The 13,473-nt window shown below is 37.1% G+C and overlaps 1 protein-coding gene across 1 annotated transcript; it reads right to left on the bottom strand.

Moving 5' to 3' along the window:
* Positions 1-1,036: 1,036 nt before the first annotated feature.
* On the bottom strand, positions 1,037-5,781 carry LOC106867286 (small ribosomal subunit protein uS4). The gene is made up of 5 exons (XM_014912125.3): positions 5,644-5,781; positions 4,483-4,715; positions 3,865-4,051; positions 1,645-1,748; positions 1,037-1,161 (listed from the first exon to the last, which is right to left on the bottom strand). Exons 2-5 carry the CDS (start codon positions 4,697-4,699, stop codon positions 1,094-1,096), a joined length of 576 nt encoding a protein of 191 aa, XP_014767611.1. The 5' UTR covers positions 4,700-4,715; positions 5,644-5,781; the 3' UTR covers positions 1,037-1,093.
* Positions 5,782-13,473: the final 7,692 nt, after the last annotated feature.

The following is a 13,473-nucleotide window of genomic DNA, read 5'->3' on the forward strand; positions in this document are numbered from 1 at the left end:
TGAAGCACTCTAGAGGCTTTCTGACCATGATGATATTCTCATCAAATAAGCCAATGGAACTAGAGTTGTAATGGTCTGCTATACAAATCTCTACAAGAAAGAAGGGTTTCACTTTTCTACTGGAAAATAAGATACCAGTCATAGCTAAGTGGTAAAGAAATTCACTTGGAACCATGTGTTTCTAGGTTTTATCCCATTTTGTAGCCTCATCATCTAACATGCATTGTCTATGCTGGACTAAAGTTGACTAATAACTTGGGAGTGAGAATTAGTGCAACTACTGTGTTGAAGCCTATTGTGTGTGTGTGTGTGTATGTATATATATATATATATATGTGAACCTAGAGTTAGTCATCAGAAGAATTACAGCGAGGCTGCTAATACTTTGCGATCATTGATTCTTGTTACAATTTTTAAGTGGTTAGCCATAACCTGGAACATACCCAAGAGCTACCCTGGTACTTGCCTGGATAATTTCATCCTTGCACACCTACATTGTATATATATAAAAGTTGAGTACAACTGCACATTAATGCAATAAGGCATTCCCTAATGAGCCATTATGGTCGAGCATCTAAATGCCCACTAAACATCTATCGCAGGGCTCCAAACAATCATAATGAAACATGCTCAGGAACCATAATATAAACTTGTGTCAATGCTTATTTCTCGTATATACATATATATTCAGCCTTGGGCTGAAAGAAGCCTGTTGTATGTGGTTGCCCTGACATCATGTGATAGTTGGAAATGAATGTTTCTCTTTTGTAACTAGTGTCCTTCATTTTGAATCTGAAAACCTGCCTGGCCACAGAGACAGGTGTAGGTTGACAGAAAGCCACAAACAATCTGCCTCAAAGTTTCTCTGATCCATATGGAAATGGAAAAGTGGATGTTAACAATGATTCATGTATATATATATATTGTATATTCAGCACAGCTATGGCTGTGTGGTTAAATTTTTTCTCAAAGTTTCAGCCCCACTGTATGGAAGGTGAAGGTGTATTAAGCATAAAGAAAGAAAAAAAGCCTTGAATCATATATCAAAATGGTGACTTTATTTGCCTGCTGAATAATGTGCCCCCATTTTGACCTAATCTTCTTCTTCATCAGCTGCTCCACCACCTTGTGCTTTTCTCATGTTTTTCCTCTTAACACGACCTGAGTAAAGAAAGATATGAAATATTACTCATCAGTTTAACATGTAGCAGCTTTTTTTTTTAAAGCATTAATAGAACATAACTTGTAGTGTGATACAATGCTTCACTGAAATATAAGGATCTAACAGAACATTAGGAACTGCCCACAACATGATCACAAAACTAAAGATGTATGTGTGTAATACCAATTGATCAAGCCAATTCAACACAGCTTAATTTCAATCAACATTAAGAATTCATGTACAAATAACTTTGGTAAACCGAGAAATTTGAATACAAGACTGATTAAATCTAATCTTACTAATAATTATCCCTTTCCATTACCAAATTAAGACACCCTATACTGCCAACATCAGAGACAATGCTACAAAGTCATATATCTTATTGGAGCTGTACACACTTTTATATGTAGCATAAAATATGACAAATATAACCAGTTGCTAATATAGCACTGTAAAAGTGGAAATGCAGAAGAAAAACTCACCTGGACGACCACCACCAAAGGGAGACTTCAGAGAGAAGTCAATGTGTTTTTGAGAGTCAAGGCGCACAATAAATGAAGGAACATTTACAACTTGTTTGCGAACTCTGAAAGAAAATAGACATCAAAATTATTTGGATGCATGTTGTACGAATACAGTTAACATATTCATCTCATAATTATCAAGTGCAACCATTACAGCTGCATATTCTAAAATATACATCAGCTTCAACTTTAAAAAAATTAAAACTATAACAGGTAAAATGTCAACTTATTGACATCATCATTATAATCTATTTTATCCCTTTTTTCCTATTTGCACAGATTGGAAGCTGCATCAGTTTTATACCCAGCTTTTCACTCGAACATTCACCTTCATTGCTAATTAGGCCCTTAGATAAGTTATGAACCACTTCTCCAGAGGCTTTAGGGCATTTGAAACAATTCAGTTTCTTACTAACTGCTCCTGTGCATGAGGTCCCACAGAACTGGTTGTGACCCTTCACACTGTATGGAATTCCCACCCACTCCTCTATATATTGAACACAGCCACTTCCTAGAAGTCTGAGTTGTTTTCTTTGCAACTAAGTAAAACTTTTATCTATTCTAAAGCATGTTTCTACATTTAAAATTTCTTCCCTAAATTTTCCAATAAACTAGATTGCTGGCATACAGAAAAGGACTAGAGAACTGAAACCTGATTGGTATCTGCTCTTGAAATTTGTTGCCAACTCCTTGCTGACTTTCTCAAACCATTCATCCACACCTAGTATTCTTTGAGACCAGCAGACAACAGAGGGTAGCATTTGCTGATCTCCATATCGACAAATACAAGGTATAGAAGCTTACTCCCAGCTAAGGACCCCTGCAGTTGTCTGTCCAATAAGCCTTCTAAACAAAGTGTTTCTTCTTTTGAATAATGTTAAGCCTTCCCAGCAGTCAACTGAAATACTTAGATTCTAAGGTGCATAATGTTTATTAATTACACTGTTTTCATTCATCATCATCAATAAATTCTTGAATACTATATCTGAAATATAATTTGTCCTAATCTCTACAAAGGAAATACCTTTTTATTGATATTTTGGAACTAAAATTACTATTATAACATTATGAATATTAACTAGAACTATATATATCCATGAATATTATATCAAATGTGTGCAAGAAAGCCTAAAACCTATCAAAATCTTTTAGTATATATATAATTTAAGCTGTTTGACAGTTCAATGTTGTCATCTTTATGAGTCATAAAAGAGTAGAAGAGACTAGAGAGTTTGGCAGTGTGATAGCTACATAAGGAGTTTGGATAGAAGCAACAACTGAAACTACACTTCCTGGGAAGGGGAGTGGTTTTGTAATTAGTTGTATCCCAAACATTCATTTTAAAAATGATTTTTTGTCATTTTAATTTATTCTATTGATTATGATTGCAAGATCATTGTTGTCTAATCAGTCCATTTTAAACAAATTTGTTCTTGGATCATACATATTCACCCAACTCAATTGTAACCACTTTATGTTAGTTGGGTCACTTTTGCAAATGTTAGGACTCATTCCAAGAGGTTGAGCAACGACAGGCTTCCTCATGGGTTTTGTTTTATCAATAGTGATAAACCATTGTCTTTAGATGAAGCAAAAAGCTAGAATAATTTTGTTGACTAAAGCCAATGAATAAGCTCTTTCAAAAATAAGAGCTGATATCAGAATCCAGTTTATGTTTTCAATCAATGATAAAGAAATTACTTTCTACATTCAAATCCATAACCATATAAAACAACCAAGGATATTGCATCAGTGTCAAGCAGACTAATATAAGGGATGTAGGAGTTATCCATCGAGTTTGGCTGAATTTGGAAAGGCTATTGAGTGTTATCCTTTACTAGACTGCAACCATGCTTAGGGTACCACCCTGAAGAATTTTTAATCATATGTATTGACACCAATACCTTTTTTTCAAAGCCTGGTAATTATTCTATCAACATCTTTTGTTGAACTGTTATGGGGACGTAAACATGGACGCGCGCGCACACACACACACATATACGACAGGCTACTTCCAACCAAATCTGCTCCCAAGGCACCACACAGAACCCCAAACCACGAAGTTGGGAAGCAAGCTTCTCTTCACACAGCCACGCCTATGTTGTTTGTAGTAAAAAATGGAACATATAAAACGCTTCAAAATACCAAGAATTAATGATTGTCAAAGTGCGGACTCACCTGATGTGTCTCTGTCGGATGAGAACTCTAGCATGATGAATACTCTTGGCCAGTCCTAACTTAAAGACTTGAGTTTGAAGACGTCTTTCTAAGAAATCTTCAAGGCGAAGACCCAACACATAATCAAGCTTCATTTTACTCTCGTCAAGGACACCAATACGTACCAATCGTCTCAATAAAGCATTACCTGAGTAAAACAAAATCATTAAAGAAATATCCAGTAAGCTAACTGAAGGCACATACACAACAAAAAGTAATAATTAAGATAGGACACACCTCCCAGCTATTTCTTTGTAATTTTCTTAATAATGCATGTTTTTTTTTTAACGAAGTCCTTTTTCAATTTAGAGAGGTTTATACCGTTTTTAGCCATGATCACTTAATATCATGGTAAAAAGAATGGAGGTATATTATATCATCCAGGATACCTGAATTCATTTAAGTCTTTTAACCATGCTTTCCGATTTCATATTGATAAAGAATATCACAGACTGTTATTAATGTTGCAACTAAGAGAATTCTGAAGAAAGTCAGGAATGGGGTTGTTATGCTCAAAACAATTAATATACCGAATACACACAGTTGAATTTTTTTTTTTAAGAATAAAAAAAATCTTACCTTCGAACAACCTTCTTGGATCTTTCTCTTCTAATGTAAGCAATTCTCTGGCACCTTTTCGGATGCGGGCAAGTGAATATTTTACTCTCCATACTTCTCTTTTGTTTCTTAAACCATACTCTCCTATAAGCTTTAATTCTTGGTCTAATCTTTCTTTTTCAAATGGTCTTCTTGGAGTAGCGTACGTCTTACTCTGAACTAGTGGAATACGCGGCATATTGGCTAGTTAGAGCCTAATTAATAAATAGAACAAATTCACATTTATATGATCGTAAATAGAGAAACAGGGTGTAGAATACAAGCACAAGTACTTGAACACAAGATTTAAAAAGAATTCAAATTTAATCACTGATCACATTTTCAATCTGGTATTTTATATGGTAAACGGGTTGAGAGGTTAACGGAACCAATGCTACCGATACAAAGCAACAACCTATTTGAAAACTACTCGAAATGATAGAAAAAGAATTATATTTTATAATGCAATCTTCCAAGAATTTATTAAAACGAGAAACCCCCTCTGCCCCGCAAAAAAACTGAGCATATAATACTGCCGAAAGACTAAATACGATAGACTTTCTTCACCTATTTACAGTCTCTAGGTATGAAAAAAATGTCCGATCTAGTACAAATTAGTTCATAAATAATAAACTTTTTAAGAAAGCTCGACACTATACACAACCGTTATACAATGTGTATCGTTCAATGTTCTATAAATTAACGCTTAAAAGGACGGACACGTGTTTCGAGGCAGAATTTCTGAAGTAAGTTTCAGTTATAATATATTAAATAAAATGAATTTTACAAATATTACAATTGCTGATTTATTTTAAATATACAGAAAATTATCCATAAATGATCTTATTTTATGTAGTTATGCTTTTACAGAATAAAAGAAAGACGGGTTACAGATCTAATAATTTCTCTTAATAATATAATAAAATATAAGAAATGCAAAATGGTTTTTCGCTTCATGTACAATGAAGACAGCAAAACAATTTGAGGGATATAAGTTATATAATCAGCATAATATAGCAATAACAGTGCATAAACAAAACACTTCAGAGTGTAATGTCTTAAATGGAAATCCAAAAGTGGGAAATAAAACCGAATATTTACTTAAAAAACCGCTTAAAGAGACTAACGTGAAAAATGCCTCACCTAGCTTAATGGCAGTCACCACATGGAAAGAGAGTGAGGCCGCTTGTGTATGGAAAAATTAAAGTAGTTCTATTTCGTTCAGTCACTATTTATATTTAATGTTCTTAATAATTATTATTTATTGTGATAGAATTAATTATAAAAAATTATATTGTTGTTTATTGCAACTTTGGTATTCTTTCTGGAGAAATTAGGGAGTATTTCCAGTTAATAGTTTAAGAACTATTTTTTGTCAGTGACGAAACACGACCATCGCGCACAGTTCGGTTCTAGATTACAACTGGAAGCGCCATCTGCCGTAAAGCGGTTTGTGCATGATTATTTAGTTTAATAAATTTAATAATAATAAATAATATTATTAAATCGCTACAACTATATTTTCTTTCAATTCCAATTGTGAATAATTAAACTACATTTTCAAAACTTACAAATCTGAAATAGGTTACGTCCACGAGTTTTGGTTAGATATGTTCTTGAGTGCAAGTGGAGACTACTTTTATTAACTTCCTTTCAATATAATCTCATTCAAAGGAGTCGAGTGTGAACGTGAAAATAGTAAGGTGTCTACGTGGTTGCGCGACCTTAAGCTTTAATTAAAATTTCACTCGCATCTAGGGCTTATTAATGAAATATAAATCGCAACAGTATTTACATGGTACTTTATTTTAGTGACTCCGGTGAAGTGAAAAACAAAATTGACTGAACATAAAGGACCATAATTAACTATATACCGCAAGGCATTTTGTCCGATGCTCTGCCGTTCCACCACCTAAAATAGTCGACAAATCTCTCTCAAATTATACATTACCTACTTTTAAAAGGAATGAAACATTTGATAATGTTGTCCAAGATACAGAGATAAAAAAACAAACAAACGAGGTGGTCGTGGCTGGAACGCAATTGACTATCAGTCTCCCCCCGCATCAGGGCTCTCTGGGTTTGCACGAAAACATATACGGATGTATTAGTGTACATTATGAACTACAAACTAGCATTTCAAGATATGTTCGACGATAAAGGCTTCCTTTAATCTTTAATATTTACTACCTTCAGCTTATCAACATATTCTTATTTCTGCAGAAATAACCTTAACAAAATATTTTTATATCTCTTAACCATTTCATGGTAACACAGACAAACCACGAGCCTTCCCACAATTATAGCTGTAACCTAAACAAATTATATTTTTGTTGTTTTAGCCATTTGACTGCGGCCATGCTGGAGCACCGCCTTTAGTCGAATCAAATCGACCCCAGGACTTATTCTTTGTAAGCCTAGTACTTATTCTATCGGTAACTTTTGCCGAACTGCTGAGTTACGGGGACGTAAACACACCAACATTGTCAAGCGATGGTGGAGAGACACACATATACAACGGGCTTCTTTCAGTTTCCGCCTACCAAATCTACTTATAAGGCTTTGGTAGGCCTGAGGCTATAGTAGAAGACACTTGCTGAAAAGTACCACGCAGTGGGAGTGAAACCGGAACCATATGGTTTGGAAGCAAATATTTTAATAAATATAAACTAAGATAACACTGCACAACTAAACATTGAAGTAATCGAGATAAGAAGTTTGCGTCCCAATCACTCCGGGTTCGATCCCACCGCGAGGCACTGTGGACAAGTGTCTTCTACTATAGCCGCGGGCCGACCAAAGCCTTGAGTGGATCTGGCAGACGGAAACTGAAAGAAGCCCATCGTGTAGATAGGTAATCTTCAAGTTTAGGGGGATAAAAAAAAATGAATAAAAATATTCAAGGGAAATAACTGAACGACTTACCAGTATTATCCGTTTTCTTCTAGCTGTTTATAAATAAATCACACCCTAATCCTAACCCTAACCCTAACGTCAATCAAATCACGTGTGTGATTTATTTATAAACAGAGATGTACGGAGAATACTGGTAAGACGTTCAGTTACTTCCCTTGAATATTTTTATTTATTTTTTTATCCTCCTAAACTTGAAGATTACCGTGTATATATATATATATATATATATATATATATATATATATATATATATATATATATATATATATATGTACGTTTGTGTGTGTGCATGTCTTTGTCCCCCATCATTGCTTGACAACCGGTGTTGAGTGGTTACGTCCCTGTAACTTAACGGTCCGGCGAAAGAGACTGTTATTTATGACATCGTTCGTGCGTTTGTAGTTTATCATTATAAGTGAACTGAGTACACAGAGAGCCGAAGTGAATACCGCAAGACATTCTATCCTACATCTTAACAACTCTTTCAGTTCGCCGCACACAACGTAGGTTATGAATAAATAAGTATACGATGTCATATCCGTACATATTTAGTCTTGAGAAACTCTGCTTACACGAGCTATTTCGACAACTTGAAATGAAAATTGAACTGACATGTTCCATTATTACGCTTACAGTAATATGTAACCAAGACGATACCCTGCCACCCCATGTTTAAAATTACTACAACGACTCTCTGTTATTTACTGGTGCCAACACAGTCATCTCTTTTGCATACACTTGTCGATGTGTCTTGTGATTAATCACTTTGTCACTTGCATTCAGATTGTCCTACAAGTTCTGTATTCAACAAATAGCATTAAGTTTTATTTTCTTCAATCAATATAATTATTTTCTTTCAGTGTTCATACTTCTTTTCCAAATAGCTTGCTTTTGTGTATGCAGAGAAAATGACTAATTATACACACACACACACACACACACATATATATACACTGCTGTTGCAACTGTAGTAGTAGTAGTGGTAATAATAGTGGTTGTTGCTGTTGCTGTGGTTGTCTATAACCTAGGAAACACAATTAGTAAGATTTGTTAAATCGTTGACAGTATAATATCAAAGCAATAAAGGGAAATCCAATACTTTATACTTTTTACAACTGGCTAACAACAAAATTAAAATCCAATTAGATTAGTCAGGATATTTGTTTAGCAATAATAAGGAAACATGTTAAAAGTGAGTGGAGACTATTTGTTCATCATTATCAGCTTAGTGATATTAGGTCATGGAAAAGAAATGATGTTTAGAGCAATTGACTGTTAGCTTCTTTTCCCTGTCTTTTGTATAGAGAAGCATTTGTATCGAAATCATGTTACAATTGATATGAATGACGTGTGTAGTGATTAGTTCTCGGTTTGCTTGTAAATTATCTGCGTAATAATGTATGACATAAGGGGGAAAGCAAACTGAAGCATATAAATCATTGTTATTGTCACCCCAACCCCAAATTGTGATTTCCACTTGATTATCAAGTATCATTCGCCACTTTTGTTATTTCTTAAATTTTTCTGATCCAAAAATTGAATCAAATTTATAATTCTTTTACAAGTGTTATTCACTGGACTTATCCCAAGCTATAGCACCGCTTTCAATGGTTTTCTTTGTCAATTTTATCGACTTCAATACTTTGCTAGATAAAACGTTTCCATCGGATATAATGTGGGCATTGGCATCAGGGGAGAGAACTCATTCTGACACAAAAGCAGTACCTTATTTCTATTTTCGAATGTAACAGTTGTCACCCCACGCTGAAGCGAAAATAAATAGGACTAAGCATTTTGTCCACCGTTTTAACGGAAACTGTCCCCCATTGTCCCACTTTGCTGGACATAATCGTTTCATTACTAGAGATAATTAGTTATAATTTTGGCATAGCGTAAGTGATTGTTAAGGGGAAGCTTGGTGGCTTGTCGATTTATATCGACCCCCCTCTACTTGATTGGTACTTTATTTTATCGATCCCGAAATGCAAGAAAGGCGAAGTCGATCATGGCGGAATTTGAGCTTAGAACGTAAAACCGGAAGAAATGCCACTATGCATTTTGTCGAGCGTGCTAACGATTCTACCAACTCGCCGCTTTAGGGTTTCAACCTTTCCTGTATGAGGAATTGAAATCAATACCTTAAAGTCAATGACATACGCTATAAGTTTTACGCTATTCACATCGTTGAACTCTTCCTATCCTATTTTACTTTCTTTTACAGTAAACGGTACCGAGCCATTTTAGAATTAATTTATAGGTGGGAGGGGGGGGGGGTTAAACTAGGGCCTTGTTTAACACCACCACCTGGTTCTTAAGTGACTTTAGTGGATTCTACTCTGTCGTGAGCATTCGGACAAGATCTCTGGCTTCATCCCCAACAATTTCGGTGGTCATGATCATTACTCTTCTTGCCCTGAGTAAGCTCTCCTCCCCACGAAAGTACAGGGTGCGGCAAAATGATCCGACGCATTTGTACGTTTAATAAAAGCAAAATACAGTAAAGAATGAAAAATGTGATTTTATTTTCGAAATGTACATATAATGCCATTTTGTTTTACTTGGTTTTAAAAATTAAATCAGTCAAGTGGGTGCTGTTACTGTCCACACTATCGAAAGGCGTTCGCGAAAGTTGTCCATAACTCGACGTGTCATTTCATGTGGAATGGCAGCAATTTCTTGACGAATGGCATCTTTTAATTGTTCAATAGATTGAGGGCGATCAGTGTATATCTCTGATTTCAGGTATCCTCACAGAAAAAAAATCGTATAGGTTCAAATCAGGTGATCGGGTGGGCTAACTGATGTCACCACGCAATGAGGTCAAATGACCGGGGAACATCTCTCTCAAAATCCCTATCGTACGTCGAGAAGTGTGGGCTGTTACCCCATCCTGTTGAAACCAAACATTGTCCCTATCGTCAAGTTCATTCTATTTGGGTTTCAGAAAATTCTCTAGCGTCACACAGCATCGATCAGAGTTCACAGTCACTGGTTAGGAAAGTGGTTATACACCATTAGGTGTACACCCGCTTTCCTATATTAAATTCTGAATAAACAAACGTAACGCTGACTCTGAACTATTAACACAACAATATTTATTTATGGAGGAAAATAGGCATGGTTGCTGAGACGCCGGAATGCTGTTGTGAGCTGTCCCCAGAGTTGGAATGTTGGAGAGACAGCTTGGTACGACCATGCTCATGGTCGGCCGGCCGAGAAAAAGAATGAAAAGAGCGGGAACGTTTAGATGTTGAATTCCACGCATGCGCATGAGACTCTTCCCGTGTTCCTTCCGGAACTATTCCCTGCGCATGTGTAGATGAAAACGCAGTAATGGCGACTGTATTTTGGCGCTAAATGACGTCACTACAACTGTAACATTATCGTCTTCGAAGAAGTACTGACCCCAAATGCCGAATTAGAAGGGGCCACTGGATGACATAATTAGAAGAGGCCACTGAATGACATAATTAGAAAGGGCCAGTTGTGACAGGAAGTCACAACTGGAGACAGTAGGTCTCGACCTCGGGGAAGGTAACCGCCCCACACTGCTCATTCCCTCCCTAAAGTCGGGATAATGATGACCAATTTGAAAAACGATCCCTGCGAGGTGGGGTGACTGCTTCAGCGAGTGTTGCTGGCTATTCTCCACGGCAACGCCTTTGCGATCATGTCCGCGAAGAGCGGCTGAACTCGCAATTTGGTCTCCGTCTTCTGCTGTTTAATCAATCCTTTTTTCTTTTTCTGTTTCCTTTGTTGTGGTAGTTATGGAATTTTTTTTCTCGGTAATTTTATATTTTTTTACTTTTAATGTTTTTACTTTCTTCCTGAAAAATATTTGTTTAATAAATGTTTTTTTAAAATCATTTGAAAAAAAAAATGTATATATGTATATGTATGCATATATGTATGTGTAGTGACGTCATTTGGCGCCAAAATACAGTCGGCATTACTGCGTTTTCATCCACGCATGCGCAGGGAATAGTTCCGGAAGGAACACGGGAAGAGTCTCATGCGCATGCGTGGAATTCAACATCTAAACGTTCCCGCTCTTTTCATTCTCTTTTCTCGCCGGCCGGCGAAGAGGTAACACAGGTCCAACAGAGCTCTCTCACATGAGCGTGGTCGTATCAAGCTGTCTCTCCGACATTCCAACTCTGGGGACAGCTCACAACAACATTCCGGCGTCTCAGCAACCATGCCTATTTTCCTCCATAAATAAATATTGTTGTTTTGATAGTTCAGAGTTCTGCGTTCCGTTATTATTTAGAATTTAATATAGGAAAGCGGGTATACACCTAATGGTGTATGACCAATTTCCTATAATTGGTGACCCCGACGTGATTCGGATAACCACTTTCCTAAAAGTGGTGACCCCGAATAAAGAACGACTGCAGCCACGAAAATCTGAACTGCGACCAATAATGGTACAATTGGTACCCCGAGCTAAAAAGATCTACAGACCTCATTTCAACAGCCATTGAATTCGTATGTTTCGCGACGTTCAACATCAGGATTGCCTCTACATTCTCATCAAACACAAGTGAAAAGCTAAGAAAATTTTTTCTACGTTAAAGTTTTTCATTTTGCCAACGACTTACAAAGCCCATAACCGAAGACTTCTTTACTGCTAAGACCTTTGTGGTTTTTCACACAAAAAACTTCACGGTTATTTCATTCTGACAACTTTTGAGCAATTTCCAACGTGTTTCACGAGACGTCAATTCATTCTTACATAGCGTCCTCTACTTGCTGGAAATAGCAGTAAAATGCACAGTTACATTTCAGTGAGTACATAACATCTATTGATGCTTACTTGCTCCCAGTTCAGCATATTTCACACCTCTCCGTTTCTCTCGGCCGGAGAATGGAAGAGTTACTGGCTTATCTTCATTTGCACGGGATCTTTTGTTCATTTTCGCTCGCAGCTCCGAATTCATGACAGCATTTTCCCAGCAATGCCACCAACGGTACCTCTCAAATAGACGCCCTGTTAAATTTCTCTCTCCTGATACGCACCAACAGCTACCATCCCGCTTCTAATGGAATGGTTGAGCGTTTTCATAGGCAATTTAAGGCTTCTTTACACACCTCGCCCAACCCGCAGTCTTGGGTTGAATTTCTTCAAGGTCGACGCTAATGGTCGTACAGAGATTGTGTCTGTCGACCATCTGAAAAAGCGTACCTTTTCAAACACCACTGTCAACATCATTACCACCACACATACAGCAGCAATTCCAGCGACTCCATCAACAGCTTCGTCAAGCCAAGACTACCACCGCCGTCGCCAACAGCAACACGAGTCTACGACTACTACCAAGCATCGTCCTCGCCACCAGCGTCAACACGACTTTCTATGTACACCAATCCAAACCACCGCGGCACATCTCTCTCTCTTCGATTCTGTTAGGTGTTTCATATTCACCACGATTAATAATAGACAAGAGAATTCAGCCCGCGACGAACATCTGTATAACAAGAATCCGGCCCGGCATCGAAGCCCCAACATCACAACAACTAGTGATCGCTCTGCCACACACAGCCTCAACTTCTTTCACATACAGACTCTTCCAATTGTGTACTCAACGAACTGGTATAAATGCTCACGTGTTACTGACTCTTTTCTATCTGCTGTATATAACGCATACACATACATGTATCACTCACACACACTCTTTTCTTTACACGACGGCCTGTCTTTTATTATGTTTTTATATGTCGCATTCACACTCACGATCAACAGACCAGTTAAAATGTTCAGTACCAGGTAACAGGTCCCAACTATCATCCGACGCTCAACTACAGCTCTGCTCACTGACCACAACTTCCTGCGTATTAACATTCATTTCTTTGATTTTTTCTTTGTGTGTGTTTGTGCCACATCTTGTGGTTGGTTTCAGTGGCCATCTTGCCTCAGACGTCCCTCCAAAATTTCTATTTTCGTGCTTCCACACTCGAGGGGGTGCCATTGTAGTGACGTCATTTGGAGCCAAAATACAGTCGCCATTACTGCGTTTTCATCCACGCATGCGCAGGGAATAGTTCCGGAAGGAACAC

Source organism: Octopus bimaculoides, chromosome 3 (genome assembly GCF_046866305.1).
Source record: "Octopus bimaculoides isolate indiv1 chromosome 3, ASM4686630v1, whole genome shotgun sequence".
Taxonomy (NCBI): domain Eukaryota; kingdom Metazoa; phylum Mollusca; class Cephalopoda; order Octopoda; family Octopodidae; genus Octopus; species Octopus bimaculoides.